Genomic DNA, 19,823 nt, shown 5'->3' on the forward strand with positions numbered 1-19,823 from the left:
ACCAGGTGACAGGGGGGGGGTCTAGAGCACTGTGAGGGGAGGAGTGGAGGATGGTACATATTAGTAATATTTATAATGTGCCAGATACTGTACAAATCCTGAGAGGGAGGCAAACAAGGGCTACACTTCTACTGCTTCTTTGTAGTTGTTGTTGTTTTATCTTAACTTATCTCGGTGTATCACAGAAGAAGTCATCTTAATCATCATCGGTTCATTAGGCTTATTGTGGAAGAGGAAGACGTGACACCTTTTATTTAAAATTCTGACGCCTAAACACGATACGGCCTGTTATAATTGGCCAAGATAAAAAAGAGATTAGCATGTGAGCGTAAGGCAGAAAAGTAGCGGCTAAAACGAGAGCGCAGGTGAGGATGAGGTCTGAAGGTCTGCACTCAGGACCTGGACAGAACTGACACAACTACTAACCGACTGGATCGAGAGAGAGAGAGAGAGAGAGAGAGAGAGAGAGAGAGAGAGAGAGAGGGAGGGGGGCACTGACCAACACACAAGGAAATGGCAGAAGGCATAATTACCACGCTCATGAGTGATGACTGAGGAAGGGAAGGAAGGGCAGTAAACCAAAATTAGAAAAGGAAAACAGGAGGAAGAAAGAAAGAGAAAGAAAGCAAGAAAGAAACAAAGAAAACGATTACATATAAGGAAAATAGTTTTTTTTTTTAATCTGAATATCTTTGTTTGGTCAACGTGGAAAAATAAATGACGTCTTGACAAAAAAGCTGTCAAGATCAGGAACATTTTAAAGGTACATATGATACCAGGCCCTCAGGATTTATGGATTTTTGATTGTGGATCACGGTGGGCCTGTTCAGTCAATGACACCTTTTAAAATGCTGGTCGATGGGGTAACTTTGTATTTTCATCAAAATAATGAGGAAATGGTGAGTAGAAAAAGTGCTGTGCCATCATCATGTCACAACAGGTGAGGTGATGATTCATACTGGGAGTTCTAGTAATTACTTCTAATAATAACAGTTTTTGCACAATAATATAATTCCTTTTAGTAAAATACAGCTGGGTAAACACCACATATTAGGGTCCCTTTCAGGACAAAGAACCACTAATCAACGTGCAGAAACTTCTTAGTCTAAAACTTCGGAGTCCAGGATACATAAACTTAAAAAGAAATGAAAAATTTAAAAAATATCCCAAAAGTATATTTCTCAGTTATATTAGGGTTTAACCCATCTGGGATCCGATTGGCCATTGGTCTCACAACCACCTAACAGGACCTGGTTGATGCCTTCAGGATATTCCTACTTCCCTACATCACGTAGAGAATATTATCAAGCAGTCAAGATTGTATTTAAACATCTAGTGCAACAGTTTTGACATATGAATGTTGAATCAGTATGTAGTCTAAAGTCTGGCTGTAACAAATGCATACACACATAAGATATAACAGTTAAGTCATAAGCAAGTACACATGTACTAGAGATTCACAGTTGATAACGCATACAATAAACAATAGTACTGCATTACCACTTTATACAGATCAGCCAATTGCTCAACCACAGTGATGACTGGATGAAGGAAAATGATTGATGATGATTTGACAAGAATAAAACAGACTTTTTCAAATGTAAATGCTTTGAATTTCTTCTTGGGAAAGATTACATTTTTTTCCTTTGGCTATAATTAGAATTCATCAACTAAACCACTGGTTGTAGCAAGCATTGGTTTTTATATGTAGGTGTAAATGTACAACCTTTAGTTTGACCAAAGGGGATTTTATGAAGAAAAGCTTGTTATATCAACAGATCATACGATGTCATTCATGATTCTTCGGATGAATAAAGAGTAGTGCGGCTTACCTGATCCCTCCTCCGTCACCATTCCCAGTCCTTCAGCTTTGTTCTGCCGCTCAAATGCATTTAGATCCAGAACGCTGAAACAAAGACAAACGTGTTGTGGATCTTTGTTGTTTTGTGTTTAAAGCGTTGAGGTTGTTTGGTAGCGAATAACACTGAGAGGACGGAGGTTCAGTCTAACAGTAAGTACATAATAACACTTATGACCACAACAAGGAAGTTATGATAATATGATGTATGATAAGCCTGACTTCAAAAAGTCGTGCTTGATTATATTTTTGTTGATGCCTGATCATCATGCTTTGTTTCTAGTGTGGAAGTGGTGATGTCCTTTAGTCCAAATGTTTTCCCTATTTCCTGTAGCGTCTCCCCTGAAGTGACTGGATTGATGTATTTTGAGAGACTTAAAGATACGGCTGGTATTCTTGAGAAACCAGCAATGTTACGTTAGATTTAAAAACAAAAACACTTAAAAAAGAATCACCCACCCTGTGAGGAACATTACCAAGGTTGTCACCATACGTCACAAAACATTAGGCTGAAAAATGACCTTTACCAATAAAAGCAATGGTTATTTCAATATCACCAAAACATTAAGATACGGGAAAAGATACTACTGGAAGATCATAACAATGATTGCTGACAGGGGCTAATTTGAAGTACAGTTCCCACGATTCATTGGGGGATGTAAACAAGTAAATGTGCCATGGATTCAGTGTGTTTTGCTGCTGGCTTGTTTACATAAACCATCAAACAGATGTTCAAGCTATTAGCAGTTCCTGCTTGTACTGTACTTTAAAATGTGATTTGTACTTATTCTCCGTTTATTTATTTATGACGATAATCTTTTTTTGGACTAAATGCTGAGCATATTTCTGGACACCCATTTGCATTGAAGTAGGCATGAACCTAGAAATGTGTCAGTCCCACATGTCAGGGTGATTTCATCACGTTCTTGTCCCTTTCAAATGTGACCTGCAGTAGACATTAGCTGATTTGAGGGACTTTACCCGCCTGCGTACTGTCTGCTGGAGTGTGACTCTGCAGGGATGACGCGTGTTGGTGGGCCGACCCCAGTGGAGAAGTACGTGTAGAGTTACCTGCATGACTGCATCAGACCAGCCAGACCCTGAAAAAAGCCCACGTCCTTTTTGTCTTTCAGATAGTCCAACATTTTCTGTCAAAGAAACAGGACAATGGGACAGCTGTATTTTAGATCCCATTCTGCTTTGACTACAGGACGTGGACACAATGATATGAACAGCTCGAAAACTGTAACAGACACTGGGGTACCTGCTGGACGGTAGAGTTTCCTCCATTGAGAATAGCTATGCCTAGCTTCAGAGTAGAGGCCACCATGGGGCCCATCTCACCTTGTGAAGAGGGACATAGAGAAGGGCAAAGTGTCACCCCAAACTCCCTGTCTCACCCAACCATCAATTAATGCATTTAACTACTTAGCTTCCACTTATGTGACTATATTCTTCAGCTTATGTGTTGTGCGGCTCCTTCTTTCTCGAGTTTTGGGAACGAAAACACCTTTAATGCACCAAGCTTAAACCTAAACATGAACCTAAGCAGTGTAAGAGACGCTACGGCTCACTCAACTAGTGGTGTGGTAGCACAGTAGTCATAGAGGCAGGGGGGGGGGGGGTCCATGTACAACCTACCTTTGCTAGCACTGATGGTTTGCAGCACCATCTCAGCAGCTCCGCGGTCATGCAGCCGGGCCTGCTGGTACAACAACTTCTGCTTCTCCATCTCCTTCTCCTATTCAGGTAACAAGACCAGACACGTGTCAGCAGCACACCTGTTTACAGCTGGGGCCGCCATGGCAACCAATCCACCCACCTCAAAACTCTTCACTTCCTCCCCATCCTCCTCTTCTTCATCGTGACAACTCTGAGGGGGGTGAAGAGGGATATACAAATTGAGTGTTGCATGTGGACAGCAGAGGGATAGTATGCAGCAAAAGGAGTAATCATCATCATTGTCACTGGTACCTTAGACATGATGTCAGCATACGCCATGTAGAGAATATCCTCATCCAGTTTACTGCAACACACACACACACACGTTTGCAGCACCAGTGATTGGTCAGTATGATTAGCCAGGCAGAAGACGCCCCCTGCAGTTTGCTACCATGTCGTCGCGCATGCCGTAGCAGAAACATTTGATGGATCTTTATATCCGACAGAACGCACCACTTCTCTGTGAGGGCTGTTCTGCTGAACAGTTGAATGAGCTGGTGAAGCGGATCAATGTGCTTCAGCCCCTCCTCTTCCTCCAAAGGCTCCAGGTCACCTGGTTTCTAAAATAAACATACGACACAGGAGACCCCAATGATACACACGGGGGGAAAAACAGCCTTAAGTGGGATATATGCCTGTTTTCAACATTCACATATTTCAGTGCGATATTACCAAAGTATATGTAAATATACGCTCATACTCAAGTCCTTGCTGCCGCCTTCTTGAAGCTATATTGGATCTACAAGCATCTACCAGCGTCAACAGAAATCTAGGTGTATAACCTAGTCACAGGAATAAAGGGGCGCGGGTAAGATGTTCTAGATGACATTGAGGTATATGGAGTATATGGGTAGAGACAGAGAGCAATACAGATATGACTTCTATCATTGTCCACAATTTGTACTCGTTGACATCATCTGCATCCATTCTTCCTTGTCTGCTTTGAGAGAGAGTTGCTTATAATGATGCGTTCATTTTCCATGGACACACATCGGAACTCTTCATTCTGCCCTTTTCACATGCATGCAGAGATGCACTCACAGCGAGGTCCTCTATGAGTTTATCCTCAAAGTAGTGTTCCTCCGCCTCGATCCAGGACTTCTCGTAGCCCTGCAGGAACAAGTTGACAGCCCGGTGCCTGGTTTGGGGGAGACACAGTGGGAATAAAACTATTCTATCGCGACGGAGATCTGCGGTGTAAACGCGCAACATACCTGGGCAAGTTGTAGAGCGGTGCCATCCTGAAGCAGGCAACCACTGCTCGCTTCCTCTGCTTGGACAGCAGTTTGTGCCACACGGCCTTCTTGCTGCGCTGAGGATGTTCAACCTAAAACACACAAGCCGAACCACTCAGTTTGGCCGGCAATGGCCATGATGTCGTAAGCTGACCGCTGCTTCATTTCAGGCCAATCACGTCAGCTGGTCTTCACGAAGAGACAGAGTACATCAAGCTACATAGGATTATGCACAGCGGAGGATATCAAATGGACCGGCCCACTTCCTGTACTCTTCGAACTGCTGTAACGCAGTATTGCAGATGTCGTCTGCACTGTGCGCTGGACAACAAACGCGCTTGCACACCTGGTCCAGGTGGAAGAGGACGTGAGCGATCTCCAGGACTCTCTCCACAGTCTTCACTGGGTCCGAGGTGTCCTCGTAGTGGTTAGGGAGGTCTCTGTACAGAGCCATCTGCCAACGAATAGCTGGGTCCTCCAGCTGTTCAAGACACACACATACAGTTCAACACAATGAGGACGTGGGTCAAGGTGTGTGTTGAGGCTGCACACCTAGGTGACAACAGTAAGGAACATTCGTTCTACTTTGATTTAAGTTTCGACTGTTCAAAGTCATATTAGTTGAGTTTAAGATCATTTGGTGTTTCCCTCCGATTACAGCTCGTCTGCCAGTGACAGACAGGTCGACCTGTGCTAGACCCCGCCCCCTAGTATTACCACGGTCAACCTATAACTCCTTAAGCTAGTCTAGGCTTGCTTTGATTATCCGCTCAACAGTTTACAGTATAGATGTAGACGTTCCTGCTTGCAGTGTATTCCAGAGCCCGTGAAGGGTTTTGGTGCTTATTTTCCTTTCAGCTTTAGGTAACAGTAAAAACTGCTATAAGCAAACAAACCATGTAGGAGCTGTTACCTTTCAGACTGTACCCAACATAACCTTACTCACCTTTCTCTTGCCTACATATTAAGCATGCAGTCATGTTTTGCTTATCCCAAATATGCAGTACTTTGACAAGCTCAAAGTATTCCTACCTTTCCTTGTAAATGCAGATTGTTCTTGATGATCTCTCGAACTTCACCCTCCGTGTCTTTCTGTATCAGCACAATTTACATACAAAGCAGTTTTAAATGACATGTAAACTGTTACAGCAATTTTAAATACCTTCTATCAAAGCACAAATCTGTTGGGTCTAAGCCATAGACAGATTTCTACATCTCAGAGAAGTACTATCACTGTGCGTAGAGCTGAGTGTTCTTCTCAAGCAGCCTGGTGCCATTTGCACAGGAAGAGACAGGCAGGGTTATTGATTGCCCATCAATTAACAAAGTGTGGGTGTGGGTTAAATAAGAGATTACAGACACAGTTGCACAGGTTAAACATTTCAGTCAATACGAAAACATCATCCTGCCGTCCCTGCCAGGCTAACAAATCAAATCAAATTTTAAAAAAAACATTTTTTCCCTGAAACCACTCAAGTTCTTTATGTTCATCCAGCCATAAAGAAAATCAACATACATGGAGGTCATTTACTTATGGATTAATGTCCTCCTTTATATAAAAAAGAAACTGCATCTTGTTCTCAATTCCTCCGAAAGCTCACACAACAAAGAGAGTCTGTCCTCTGGAGTGACATATAACCTAATGTTGCCTTTTGTTCAAGTTGCCCCTCAAAGTTATGCACTGTAATTATTCTTCATAAGAGATTAGTCAACAGATTTATCCTGCATAAGGATCAGTGTTAGATTTCAAATCCTACGCCCACTGGATCAGACAAGTCTATTCCATTAGAATATCTGTGTGATGCACAGTGTTACAGCCGTTAAACCAGACACAGGACACTCCTGAGTTATAGAGTTGTTAATATGTGCAGAATAAAGGGACTCAGATTCCAATGCCTGAGCTACACTGAGAGCTTCTTTGGATTTCATCTTGAGCTTCTACCTAATACTCAAAGGATGTTCTCTTTTAGAGAAGGGTTCAGAACGGAAGGAGTTATTGCATTAATAGATTCCCAATCAATCTTGTCATCTTACATCAAGTCATTTGTTTTGCATATGATGCAACTTGATGATCTAAGCAAAGTTTGACCTGGAATTCAAGTGAGGGTCATCCTACGTAAGTTAAGTCTCCGTGTTCACTACCAGGTGACAGAGCTGTTTTCATAGTCTGATAACTGGTTTTCTTACCTGCGTGAAGCGGTTCTTTGCCAGAGCGATTAGTTCGTGTTCTCCGGGGGCACAGATGTTGAGTCCAACAGGAAGCAGGCGCTTCAGGGTGGCAACGATGAGACTTGTCTGCATCGTGTATCGATCGCCCTTCCTCTTCATCTTCTTCCTCTCTTGGTCCGACATTATGCCCTGAGGCGTAGAAATGCACAGACAGGTCCATTGAGTGTGTGTTAAATGTGCACCAACAAGCAATGCCTCTCCTTTCCCTGCGTCCATACCTTCGACATCTTACACTTGGTGTCAGTGATGAGGAAGGACATGTTGTTGATTTCATTCTGGACCACGAAGTTCTGCTCTTCTCTCTTGAAGTTCTGAACAGAGAGGAAATCATTCATTTTTCAATGTCCGTCGGTCAGTCGATTACTTGGGCAACGGCTTTGGTCTAGAAGCTCTCCTATGAACCTGTCTCACATTGCTTGACTTTTTGTGCATTGCCATCATCAGGTCAGTATGGATTAGTTATATACACAACTTTATATACTATACTTTGGTTTATGACCAAATCCTGGCAAAACATTAGACATTCCACTCAGCTGTACTGTTTAGTACAGTGGTAGCATATAAACATCTGCCAATAATAAGTGGGCTTTAAAGAATCTGTCACATGTATCATCAGATGTCCTCCCTGTCCTGTACTAACATGTTACAGCAGGTAGGGATTTGCTTACATGAGACTTGGCCCAGAAGATGAATACCTCTGCCACCATGCGGAACAGCTTTTCGGCCCCTGGGTTGGACTCCCGCAGCCATCGGGCCCTGTAAGACCACGAGAGTCCAGTGACAGTGGCACTACACAAAGGTCAGTTTGAGTTCGAGACCTCTGGTAGTGATACGGAGAAGAGTGCCAACAAAGTCAGGGAGGACTAACAGTTAGTGCAGATGTGATCAATGCAGGACTTCAAATGGTTAAAGTTACTACGAGGAGCTTGCATTTTTTGTGGATTTTCGATAAAAGCAGTAGTGTTTCTCCACGTCCTTGTGATGTAAAGATCTGCAGCCGGGTCTTAGGGAGCAGGAAGTGAACTCATACTGCTGCAGCTTTTCCCTGTGACAGAGTGGACAGTCAATGTGCACCTGAGAGATCCTCCTGACAGCCACCTTGTATTTGGCAAGTTCCAACTGGATCAGCAGACCAGAGGAGGATCTGGGTGGGTGTGCGCTTACACTTGCTTAGTTAGGTCATCTCAGTATTACAGACTGAGACTGTTTGGTAATCAGTTGAAAGAACCTCGTAGTAGCTATGTTGACATCACAGATGTTCAATGAGAAGGGACGATTGTAAACTACAGGATCCCGTTGAACATAACAGAGCACTTGTGTCATAGACACCAACTAGGAGCAGTGGGACGGAGGTCAGATAAGCACTCAGGTTTAAGTCGAGAAGCACATTAACCATCAAATCAGCACACTGTACCTGTTGTAGTCAACAAATCGTATGAGGAGAGGGTAGAAGGCATACAGGTCTCGGACCAGTACGGTGAACTGGTCCAGGATGAGAAGCTCTGTCTCTGACATCTCTCCCCTCCCCTCTGCCTTGCTGTGTTCCTCGTCCATCAGCACAACAGCTGCCTTCTGCAGGACACAGCAACAGACCTTCATTTGAACACTGCAAAAGCGATGCATTAGACTTCCACGTTTCCAGTATTTATCTGTTGCTTGCAATCCCTCGGACACATTAGGGCTGTGTTACATGTGCGTATGCTGAATGTCCACCAATCAAACTACAAAACAATCAAAGACTCACTTTTTTGAGTTTCTCCATCAAAGGCAGGAAGTGCGTCTTGAGAAGCTGGGTTTTGGCCTTGCTGATGATTGGCTGAGAGAAGACTGAAGCAGGGACAGAGACGGGGTTCAACGATTGATTGAATTATATTGAAAACCAGACAATGCATGTTTTAAAATAGCCTGTTACTAGAATATCTTGCTTTGAACCCTTGCTTAAGTGCTTTTTACTCCTGGGCTACTTAAAGCCGCGTGTTTCGATGTCCAGGGGAGCAGACCGGCCGGTCCTGGGCTAAAGCAGGAGGACAGCCACGGGATTATACAGCTCACTCCGCCTGAAGCTAAGCACGGTGTAAAAAGGCCCATAGCGAACCTTTTAAATCGTGAAATAATCATTATTATTAGAAAATCCCATGATGAACATATGTGGAGGGATAGCTGATCAGTATCAGCCACACACACAAACACACACACACACACACACACACACACATGCAGAGTGTGTTGCCATGTTCACCAGCTAGTCTTTTCATCCAGGCCCCTTCATCTATTCCCAGATTGTTGTAGATGATCTTCAGAATGTTTCCCAGCAGAGTGTTCATGTGTTCAGACGTCACAGAGGTGCAGCAGCTGTCGGCTCGGTCCGGGTTGCTCTCTGGTCCGTGTTCCCACCAATGAGACATGTAGCTGCACAGCATCGGCAACACCACCTAGAGCGAAAGGAAACATGCGCACTTCAGGTCTACCAAGCAAGAGATCGCCCGCCTTCCGACCCACACATAATGCTGTCTTCGGAATGTGTAAAACAGTGCATTTAGGAATAGCAGCTACTTTTATAGAAATGCAATTTAAGTCTTTCTTTATGTCTTTTCTGTCATTTTTACCAGATCCGGCCCGCGGGCCATATGTTTGACACCCCTGATTTAGGCAATGAAAGTAAGTCAGAGCACACTGGGGGGAAATGAATCCACATGGATGGGAACGACAGTTCCAAGGTTGTTAGTTAGTCAAATGTCCCACCTCCATGACATGGGGCATCTGTGTGTATCTCATGCCAGACTCCGCCAACTCCACGATCTCCTCCAGACACTTCTCTAAGTTAGGGATCAGGGGGCAAACCTCCCCCACGTGCCCCGGAAGACCGAGAGCTGATGGGTAAAAAGATAATGCACTTGATAAAGATAATTATAGACATGAGTATAAAGCTCAATACTCACTTCTTTATTGCAATATTGATCTTAATATTATTTAGTGAAAGCCATTCTCAGAAGGTACAATCACCCCAGAACTCGTGTGTCTCTGTGGGATTCAAGCTGGTGATATTTGTAAAACGTAAACGCACACAGGGGATAAACAGACTGAAGCACCTGCTCTGTCTTTAGTTCCTTTGCCGTTGTAGATGGAGAAGCTGTTGAACTTGTCGATGTGAGGTTCAAGGAAGGCAACGGGAAAGGCTGCAGAGAAGGCAGCCAGACACTTTCCTACAGCAGGCCGCTGCCTGCAGGGGAGAGCAGGGAAATAACCATCAGTCATGATCAGCATTATCACGATGTTTCATTATGATAAATGGTGAATTGGTCATTGTTTCTGGTCAACGATCATTTTGTCAAAAAGTTCAAATAACATTGATTTTGTTGTTGGCCTTTGGTCAGCTCTGAAGGAAGCAAACAGCGATGTACTGTTGGATGCGCTGTACCTCTCTACGTAGATGCTCTTGTTGGTCCCCAGGAAGTAGAGGCTGTTGAGGATTCTGTAGCAGGAAACCTGGACATCTTCCACTGGAGGAGGAGAGGTTACCATACATGTTTGCAGATAACATTTGGATGGAGCATATTCACAATTGCGTCCTGTAAATTACCAACAGAACCTGAATCCATTTCATGAAATAAATTTGCCATTATCCTTCACATTCAATTTTTCAACCGATATGAATGATTTGAACGACTGAATCAAACGATATCAGTACGCACATATGAGGTCTTCCCCGAACAAGTTGAGGCCGATGTGCTCGAACAGAGAGGAGAGGACGGGCAGCAGGGCGAAGGTGGTGTAGTTGATGATCTGCGTGACACCTCGCGGCTGTTCTCTGCTGTGGGTGAACTGGCCCAGCTTCAGGTTCTCCTGCGTCTTCTCCAGATCTTCTGCTGCGCTGACGAAGAACAACCGCAGTGCTGCCTTCACTGACTCCAGACCGGTCTTCATCACCGTCCTGAGAAGATACATTCCGCATCATCATCCAGCCGTGGTTTTGATAGGACAGTGCAAGGAAACACACCCTCTCTACTATAGTAGAACAAATGTTGAAATGAAACATTTCATTTCAAATTCATTTCTGATTCGTATAATTTCATATAGTGACTTTTAAGACTTTACTTTGGTTTTGATCTTTAATAGACGTGAATGCACAATCATGTTTGTTTCAGTCACGCTGCCACCGTGCTGAAGCTGAAAATAAATCAATGTGAGAGTATGATTTATATGTATTTGGTTGAATATCATGAATACTTGAAACAATTGGGAGTCATGTCTGTCAGTTCCTGCATGCAGGCATTGATGATTCGACCTCCAGAAAAGAAATATTGATAGTTGAAGTAACAAATATGCACTGTATAAACTAAATACGTCCATTCATGATTGATGGCTGCTCTTCCATTAGAGCAGCCATCAAGTACTCAGAGGGATCCGGATCCGATCCTCCGTCACAGTACCTGTGTGTGAGAATGGGTGAATGTCGGCATGAGAAGCGCTCGAGTGGTCGTAAAATAACAAATGTCGCTCAAGACCTTGCAGAGGCGAGTGTGTCGTCGTGGCGCAGGGGTTAGAGAAGGTGTGCTGGGAAGCAAGGTTGGTGGTTCGAGTCCAGGCTGCCCCATGTTCCATGTCGAAGTGTCCCTGAGCAAGACACCTAACCCCTAATTGCTCCCCAGGCAAAAATGTGAAAAAGCCATGGGTTTTGTAATTGTAATGTAAGTCGCTTTGGATAAAAAGCGTCTGCTAAATGACCTGTAATGTAATGTGATGTTCAAAGGTGGGTGGTGGCATGCTGCATGGCTAGGGAACTGTCAATGAATACTTGCAGGATCAGATGCAGTTTGGTATTGCAGTTCATTTGGAATATATGCGCAAGCAGGGTTAATTTCACGCAAATGAGGGCGAAATTGGAGGTGTTTGCATGTTATGTCTCCTTCAACCACATGTTTCCTTGGGTAATGACAAAAGGACACACAAACTAGCTGAATCCTGTTCCGTCCTCACCTGGCATCCAGGCTTTGTCCCAATATCTGCAGACAGTTGACTATGGATGTGGCGTTGTTACCTGAAAAGCAGACCAGATCACTTAATAAACAGGAAGCCCTGTGCATGCTGGGTAGGGTTTGGCATTGCTTTCCTTTAGCTATGGGAAGAGAAACTAAATAACCACCTTGTTCAAACCACGTTCTTCTGCTATTTAGTAATAACAAAGCAGAGCAGCATATTCAAAGAAAAAACATGTTCCTTTCAAACATAACGCTTCAAAAGTCAAACAGCTTTATCCAGACAAATGATGAACATCTCTTAATTGCCCAAATGTGTCCATCTGTTATCAGTTGTATCAGGTTTTAGTCTGCAAAGGTGGAACATATTTTTTACTTACTAAATATAGTAAACTGCATTTGGATAACAAGTGGCAACAGACACCACACACGGCTGCAGAGGACAAGCACACACACACACAACTCTAGTCCCATGCATGCATGCATGCAGAAAACCACCCTGCTTTGTCGTGTCCGTCCTCGACCTGCGTCTCAGTCCCACACAAACATGCCACTCCCAAAAGCAAGTAAACATTGAAGCAAAGCAAAGAGAGATTATTTTAGGACATGAATGCATCCAATGAGCTACGTCATCAATGCTGCACGCGATGTACAGAACCGTTGTACATCGCGTCCAGAGGGCACATTTAACTTGTTCAGACGCAGCTGTTCTCATTCACTGTTTGTTGGTGTCCTCACAAAAAACAAGTCACTACAATTGATAAAACAAAATCCATAGTATCAACTTGTTTGTATAAGTGAGCGATAACGTTTGTGTAGGAAGGTTAGGATGGATGGGCTGGTCAGACAATAAGGAATATCCATTATGTCAACGTCCCGTAATCCAAGAAATATCCCACTGGACTGAAAGCCTATTATCCGTAAACAAGGGACCATTTGTCCCACAGTCCCCCTGCACCGAAAGACACATCCCTCATCATGCCACAGAAACAACCGCTAATTATAATGCAAAATTACGTCATTGGACTTCCACTGTTTCCTTGGTGGCAAAGGCAAAGCCTACGCTTCCTTTAAAGAGGTTTTGGCACGAGATAGGAGATCAGTAAGGTGGAGGATCAAGTCCAATCAACCGACGGGAGAGTGGGTGTGACGTAGGCCTTACCCCCCGGGGTTTAATTACACCTGTCATACTGCACCGAGAACAGCAAAGAAGGAGCAGAAGCGATTTCCTTACCAAATAAGGATATCCTATGTCTGACAAGAACTCCCAGTTTGCAGAAAAGACTGGAAAAGTGTCAATGGAAGTAGGGAGGGTAATGTAAGGGGAAGCAGAGAAAAAAAACACAATTGAAAGGTGTGAGACAATGAACCCAGAGAGAGAGAGAGAGACAGAGGGAGAGCAGGGGTCACATTAAGGCCCATCGCCTAATAAGAGTACCTTTCAAACATCACAGTCAAGGTCTTGTTTAACAATAAAACATAAGAGTAACTGGTGAGCTGTAATACTGGCATCAATGGCTCTCTGTCTATTTCTGTGTGATTTGCCACACTCACCTGGTCACCATCTCCTTCTCCTTGTTGGAGGCGTGGCCTCCGCTGCTGATTGGGTGGATGGCTGTGGACAGGAAGTATATCTGGTGGTTCTTAAAGTACTGATCCACCAACGGCAGGACGACCTGAGGAAGAAATGGCATAAATACACAGAGGAATTACTGCTGGGCTGTGTTCAAAATCGCAAACCAACTTACTGAAAAACATAATACTTGGTCATTCGAAGAACGTGATTTTTGACCTTTCCAAAGAACTTAATCTGTTGCTCGTGAGGAATCTTCTCCCCCTTTGGTCCTGTTCCGAGGTCTAAACGATGAGAAGCACAATCAGAATAGATTTAAATGGTCCCATTCATCTCCCATGTTGCCTCAGGTGTTTGAGTTTTGTTTTAAATCTCATTTCTGAACCTATTTATGCAGCTGATTTTGGGTGCAAAGTAAATAGAGTTTAGTTTGATAGCTAAGAACCCCTTAATGAACTTGATTTCATCAGTTTGATACTACAGCACCTTCCTCTCTGAACCAAACCCCACGGATCTCGACCCGAGTTCAGTCCCAGCAGGACGTCCGTCATTTGTTTTTGAACCCAATGAGTGACAGAAAAGTCTCACCAAACTCCATCATATGTTGGTGTGCCTGGTCTACGTATGTGATGAGTTGCTGCAGGAAGGTGTAGGCAAATCGTTTCTCTATGGCTGGAGTGTCCAGCTCCTGCGACTTCACACCCCTGGAACCAACACACGCACACACACACACACACACACACACACACACACGATTGTAAAGGAGCGATCTGCCGTTTTGGGAAATGCATCAATTTTTCATACGAGAGGACACACATTAATTAGCCATTTGTGCTGCTAAGCTGCACACATTGCAGACCTATCTATGTACTGGAAGTAGGGGGGTAATGCCAGCTTAGCGCTGTCAAAGGTGAGTCTTTCGACAAATCTAAAGCTCTTTTTCCCCATTTTCAACCTTGTCTTCATGAATCTGAGCGAGGTATACAGTGTGAAACGACAGTTCTTGCTGATGTTCTCTGGGTCTGTGAGGGGCTGACCTTCCAGAATCAGTACTACAGAGAGCAAACACACACTGGTGGGGGTCTTTGCCTGAATTGCCCTTTGAGGCAAACGAGTGGACAACAACCTTTAAGAGAGCTTTGAGTGCATTACTACACACTTAAGTTGTCCTCCTCACTGTGACAGAGACGTGTTGAAGACCTTTCTTTGGATCCCAAAGATGAAATAGAAAAGATCACCAAGACCAGCAGGGTTATCAGGAGTGGGGGGAAAGAATGTGCAGAGCCAGCATACTTTTAAACCTCACGCTATGATTAAAATATGGATTTCCACCAAACCAGAATAGCTGAAAGAACTAATTAGGTCACAAAGGCTCTCTTAAAACATTTTGGTGATTAATACAGACTTAATGTGAGTTGATCTCTTTACATAAGGAATTACCCACAATTCATACTGTTGAAGCGGTTCACCAGGGAAAGCCTGGAAGAACCAAAGCAAGTGGCAGAGGAGACGTGGCAGATGCTGATACACAAAGAAGCACTAGATTCTGGGTTTAAGATTGTAGATGAAAAGAAAAGGAATAGGGGGAATCCAAGGATAGCCCATATAGCACACCTGGTTGATTCATTAATCATTTCCTTTAAATTCACGTAAACCTTCACGCTTATACCGTTGCAAACCATTGCAGCCTCTCAACCATGAATCCTCAGGGTGGTTAGGTGGTCCCGTAGGATTCAGGGTTGGGCTTAAGGGGGGAGGGCATACACAACGTTACCACACATTGTAGTATGTCATTCAGATAACCTCAAATGCCACTCTTAAACTCAACCGCTGATAGCCGCTCAAAGTCTCTTTCACCCACCTGGACACGGTGTAACCGTTGATCTGGAGGAACTTGAGGATGTCCTGTGCTTTGTCTCTGTCTTTGGACTTCTCTTTGGCAGTCAGTGTGTCGTAGGGAACCAGCAGAGGATGGTTTCCTCCACCTGGACACAGAACAAAGGGAAGGATGACACAGAGGGGACCACAGAGCCACCGGGCCTCCTCTGCTGGCCTAAACAGCATCACAATAGTGCAATCTTAATATTATTCTTTTCACAAATATGTATTAAATTGTCCCCATGGTCTGTTCTATTATTTGATAGTGTTCCTCTTGGTTCCACTGCTTCCTGCCTCCAGTCATGATCTGGAGGGCAGAGCTTTTATCCAGTCGTATTTCAGCCGTCATGCATTGTCAGCGTCTTGCGATATCATCTTCACAAGAATGGGACGGAGGGTAAGAGAGCCTCTCGAGGAGGAATACAAACGTAAATAGCACTTATTATGTTGACAACTCAAGCTGGAACCCTAATCTATTGTTTTGTTTTATGAAATAACGGAAAGTAAATACAGTAAGAGCTGAAAAGGAAAAGCAAAAAGCGGTGAGTGTATCTGTTGTGTTGTATCCACCTTTGGCTTCCAGCTCCATTTTCTTACTCCTGGCCCAGATATTATGGTAATTCTCTGCAAGCAGCTCCGCCATCGCCTGAAGTACCACAATGTAAAATATATGTTAGACATCAATTCATCCATCAATCCACAATATCTTCTAATTCGTCTAACCGCTGTTCCAACAGCCTGGTTTAAGCTGTCTTCATGCACATGGTGGCCTACCTGCATGTCTCTGGACAGAGTAACGTTGCTCATATCGATGGGCCTGGGGCTGAACACTGGAGCTCCTTCAAGAGACTGCTGTGGAAAACAGGATGCTTATTAACAATATAACAGACAGCGGCGGCTGGTGGAACATGTTCTCTGTAGGCCCCTAGAACTCTGCAGCGAAGTTCATGGGCAGAAATTGCATTAAGCAGGTGAGAGAAACCCTGAACTGATCAGGTTGCGTTTCACATCCAGGTCGATGGTTGACTACATTCTGTGGCTTTTAATTGGTTGGTCAGAATGTCATCCGCCTGTTGATACCAGCCTCGACGGGAAGGTGCAAGCTCCGGTCTAAGCCAGTGTTGCCCCAGGCTGAGTCTATTTAAGGACGCTGATCGGATAAATTGTATGTAACATCAGCTATCGGCTAAAGTGCTTCTTAGACCCGCCTTCTACGGGATTACCCCCAGCTCACTGGATACATTCCACATTTCAAAAATACAAATATTGTAATTTTTGATAATTTAATAATATCTTCTCTTCTGGAGCGATGCACCATTGCCCCTAATGGCCGGCCGCCACTGATAAGAGTTCATTTGCATGTGAGTGTTTACCTGGCTTGCCTGTGATATTCTCCTGGACTTGTTGTGGAGGCTGGCGGGGTCGCCCTCCCTGATCCTGTCGATACTCCAGCCCCACGCCAGCATGGTCTTCAGAGAGGCTCTGACCGGCCAGCAGTACGCCTCCTTTTCCTGCAAGAGAACAATCACCTTGAGAAAAAGCTGTCTGCACTGCAAGCTACTGCAAAGTGAGGGACGCTCCGAGGGAATGCTCTTCCTTCACCATTGACATTTAAAACTAAGTGATGGAAAGACCAAAGCGCTTGCAATTATAGTTAAAGAAATATTCTACTGAACCACTCACGAGGTCCTTTATCCCGGCAGCAGTCAGAATTATTAATGAACAGTGTTACTAAGTAACGCATTACTGTAATTCCACTACTTTTAGCGGTAACGAGCATGTGACGAAGTATTTTTTTAAAATAAATTAACGCAGTTCCAATTACTGAAATTGAAATGAGTTTGTTACTCGCGTTCCTCTCTTGTATGACGCGAAGCGGAGGGCCGGCAAATAGTAAGTAAATAGCTGCCTGTCAGCACAAAATAGTTGTGGCCACCAAACGTTGTGTGTCACAGAATAGTCGGCGTACGTGCACGTAAACAGCATCGCGTCGCTCACGACGAAAGAGCGCAGCCCCGCGGACGCTGCAGGCGCCGCTCCACGCAAACAACCAGGGCTCCACTTTACACAGACTGCAGTGCAGCAATAAACCGGGCAGAGCTGAACAGATTGATCGCTCGCTGTGTTGGAGATGAGATGCATCCTGTCAACTGTCGAGTCAGTTGCCTTCAGGCAAATGCCTGAAACTGTTATTTTGTATTAAGTTAAGTATTAAAAAGGACTTTGGTACTATTGCTTGATTTGAAGGCCTGTTGCCCTGTTGATCACAATAAATAGGTCTAAAAAATATGTTTATTGTGTTTGACTGTTCAGTACTATTTATATTCATTACATTTAAAAGCAGACTTAAAAGTAACTTAAAAGTTACTTTCCAGAGTAACTAATTACTTTTGATACACAGTAACTGGTAAGTAATTCAATTACCTTTAAAAGAAGTAACTAGTAACTGTAACTAAATACTCATTTTCAGTAACTTGCCCAACACTGTTAATGAACAACCTTAAAGGACTTCTGGCACCATTTTAAACCATTGAACTCTACCTTTGTGTTAATGGTAACGCTGGCAACACCTACGTCACACCTGCACTTGACCCACTTCTCGATACTTTGCTGTAAGTGAAACTGCTCGGGTCAACAGGGGTCTAAATCTCACTCAGCTGGTTGACCCTACGGCTGGTTATCCAGAATCATGCCACGCCAGGAATACAAGATGCACCAGAAGAAGGATTCTGTGAGCTGACATAGAGCCGCTGACTGGCTACATCTGCCGACCATTTAGTGACACTGTGACGAACACCCGGATGCCTGATTACGCTGAATATTTTTTGCTAAATAAAATGATCGGGAGGGTAGACAACTGCATCCAAATGACCTTCTCAGAGATGCCTTTGTATGGTTTCAGTAAAGGGTGGCTCTTGGAGATTTCACAAATCTGTTCCCCAAATGACCAGCCATTGGAAAACTAAAAAAAAACAGAGAAAAGATGATTAAATATCTCGATCGTCTTCCAGTTTATCGCTTTAGAAAAAGTAACAGGACTTCAAATGAGAAGATGAAGTGACTTGTCCTCCTTACCTTCCCTATGCACCACTTCTCATGGCTGTGCTCTGCATATCTGGATATGAAACAGTCTAGTTTCTCCGGGACGATTACGCTGAAAATACAACAAAAGAAAACATTCAAATATGTGATGTCAAATTCTATCAAACACAAGACAACAATCCTCAAAGTGTAATTTCATTAGTAAATATTGGCTCTTTTTCATTTTTTTCCTGGGCCAGCTTTACAGCTCTGTAAAAAAAGGAATGAGCAAATGAAGCTAAAGAAATGAATGTATGGTGTACTTGGTGGTGTCTGCAGGCTGGGGAGTGAAGTTTCCCTCCGAGTCCATGGACGACTGTTTCTCCATCATGGCCATGTAGTTGGACTCCATGTAGTCTGGAGGCAGAGCTCCAGCCACAGCACTGAGACACGGTAACGCCATCTTGAACAGCTCCTGGTCGTAACGCTGCACCATGAAAGCACACGCAGCTTTAACGTCACGTTAATGCGTTACATACTCAACCACAGGCAGCACAAGCTGGATACTTTGCTTTCCACAATTGCATTGTGCACAAAAGACTGCTTCAATTTGGACTTCTCTTGATTTGGAAGACACTTGTGTGCAGAGGAAGCGTTAAACATTCAACATAAAGAGATTTATTTGACACAAATCCATTACATTTTTCCATTAATTTTCCTGAAAGCATTAAATAGACCGTTACCTTGCGTGACAGAGCGTCAAATATTCCCCAGAACAGTTTCCTGGAGAGGTGAAGCTCTTCATCCGATGCAGCTCCAAAGCTGCCCCAGCCTCCAGCCAGGCAGTAATACTTCCAACAGCGCTCATAGTGATTGGTCAACAGCTGGAAAAGTCAAGAACACATTCATCAACCATCTGCTGGCTTGAAGAAGAATTTCCAATTAAATAGGGCACCACGCTGCACTAATTCCCAGCATAAGATCACTTTCCCATGATCATGTTCTCAACATGTCTGAAATCCCAAAAAAATCCTGATGCAAAGAAATTCCCTAAAAGCTCTGAAGATTCTCCTGGAAACAGCGAGGTGCTTTTACCTTCAGAGGCATCTTGGTGTGTTCATTCAGCAGTGGGACGTCAAACACCAGCCTCCTCAGCAGATGCTGCATCATTGAAGGCCTCAGCTTACTGCACATTAGTAAGACGGACATTAGTCGGTTGATTCCAGCGCCCGCACGAAAACAGCATGAAAAAATGAAATCTTCAGACTACATATTTCTCCTCATTTATTATGATCACCCCACCTGTCAGAGACTTACATTGCTCTCCTGAA

General features: G+C 43.9%; 1 protein-coding gene across 3 annotated transcripts in view; it reads right to left on the reverse strand.

The window, feature by feature from the left end:
• The window catches only part of ryr2a (ryanodine receptor 2a (cardiac)), a 122,529-nt gene that overhangs the window by 27,194 nt on the left and 75,512 nt on the right, over nucleotides 1–19,823 (reverse strand). For 2 of the 3 annotated variants that reach the window (XM_040177416.2, XM_040177414.2), the window contains exons 54-89: nucleotides 19,588–19,678; nucleotides 19,236–19,376; nucleotides 18,816–18,979; nucleotides 18,547–18,625; nucleotides 18,344–18,433; nucleotides 16,845–16,982; nucleotides 16,246–16,323; nucleotides 16,042–16,117; nucleotides 15,455–15,578; nucleotides 14,182–14,297; nucleotides 13,813–13,877; nucleotides 13,575–13,696; nucleotides 13,255–13,304; nucleotides 12,022–12,082; nucleotides 10,737–10,975; nucleotides 10,463–10,544; nucleotides 10,134–10,264; nucleotides 9,787–9,914; nucleotides 9,284–9,476; nucleotides 8,789–8,871; nucleotides 8,459–8,616; nucleotides 7,713–7,800; nucleotides 7,263–7,355; nucleotides 7,003–7,173; nucleotides 5,848–5,907; nucleotides 5,162–5,296; nucleotides 4,795–4,907; nucleotides 4,622–4,718; nucleotides 4,034–4,140; nucleotides 3,833–3,884; nucleotides 3,681–3,731; nucleotides 3,500–3,599; nucleotides 3,123–3,202; nucleotides 2,930–3,006; nucleotides 1,833–1,906; nucleotides 534–551 (exon numbers count right to left, since the gene is read on the reverse strand). In XM_040177416.2, coding sequence (XP_040033350.2) covers nucleotides 534–551; nucleotides 1,833–1,906; nucleotides 2,930–3,006; nucleotides 3,123–3,202; nucleotides 3,500–3,599; nucleotides 3,681–3,731; nucleotides 3,833–3,884; nucleotides 4,034–4,140; nucleotides 4,622–4,718; nucleotides 4,795–4,907; nucleotides 5,162–5,296; nucleotides 5,848–5,907; nucleotides 7,003–7,173; nucleotides 7,263–7,355; nucleotides 7,713–7,800; nucleotides 8,459–8,616; nucleotides 8,789–8,871; nucleotides 9,284–9,476; nucleotides 9,787–9,914; nucleotides 10,134–10,264; nucleotides 10,463–10,544; nucleotides 10,737–10,975; nucleotides 12,022–12,082; nucleotides 13,255–13,304; nucleotides 13,575–13,696; nucleotides 13,813–13,877; nucleotides 14,182–14,297; nucleotides 15,455–15,578; nucleotides 16,042–16,117; nucleotides 16,246–16,323; nucleotides 16,845–16,982; nucleotides 18,344–18,433; nucleotides 18,547–18,625; nucleotides 18,816–18,979; nucleotides 19,236–19,376; nucleotides 19,588–19,678 — 3,725 coding nt within the window. The remainder of the gene's footprint in view (nucleotides 1–533; nucleotides 552–1,832; nucleotides 1,907–2,929; nucleotides 3,007–3,122; nucleotides 3,203–3,499; nucleotides 3,600–3,680; nucleotides 3,732–3,832; nucleotides 3,885–4,033; nucleotides 4,141–4,621; nucleotides 4,719–4,794; nucleotides 4,908–5,161; nucleotides 5,297–5,847; nucleotides 5,908–7,002; nucleotides 7,174–7,262; nucleotides 7,356–7,712; nucleotides 7,801–8,458; nucleotides 8,617–8,788; nucleotides 8,872–9,283; nucleotides 9,477–9,786; nucleotides 9,915–10,133; nucleotides 10,265–10,462; nucleotides 10,545–10,736; nucleotides 10,976–12,021; nucleotides 12,083–13,254; nucleotides 13,305–13,574; nucleotides 13,697–13,812; nucleotides 13,878–14,181; nucleotides 14,298–15,454; nucleotides 15,579–16,041; nucleotides 16,118–16,245; nucleotides 16,324–16,844; nucleotides 16,983–18,343; nucleotides 18,434–18,546; nucleotides 18,626–18,815; nucleotides 18,980–19,235; nucleotides 19,377–19,587; nucleotides 19,679–19,823) is intronic. The other variant, XM_040177420.2, reaches the window with a different exon arrangement.

The sequence above is a fragment of the Gasterosteus aculeatus genome, chromosome 5 (assembly GCF_964276395.1).
Source record: "Gasterosteus aculeatus chromosome 5, fGasAcu3.hap1.1, whole genome shotgun sequence".
Lineage (NCBI taxonomy): Eukaryota > Metazoa > Chordata > Actinopteri > Perciformes > Gasterosteidae > Gasterosteus > Gasterosteus aculeatus.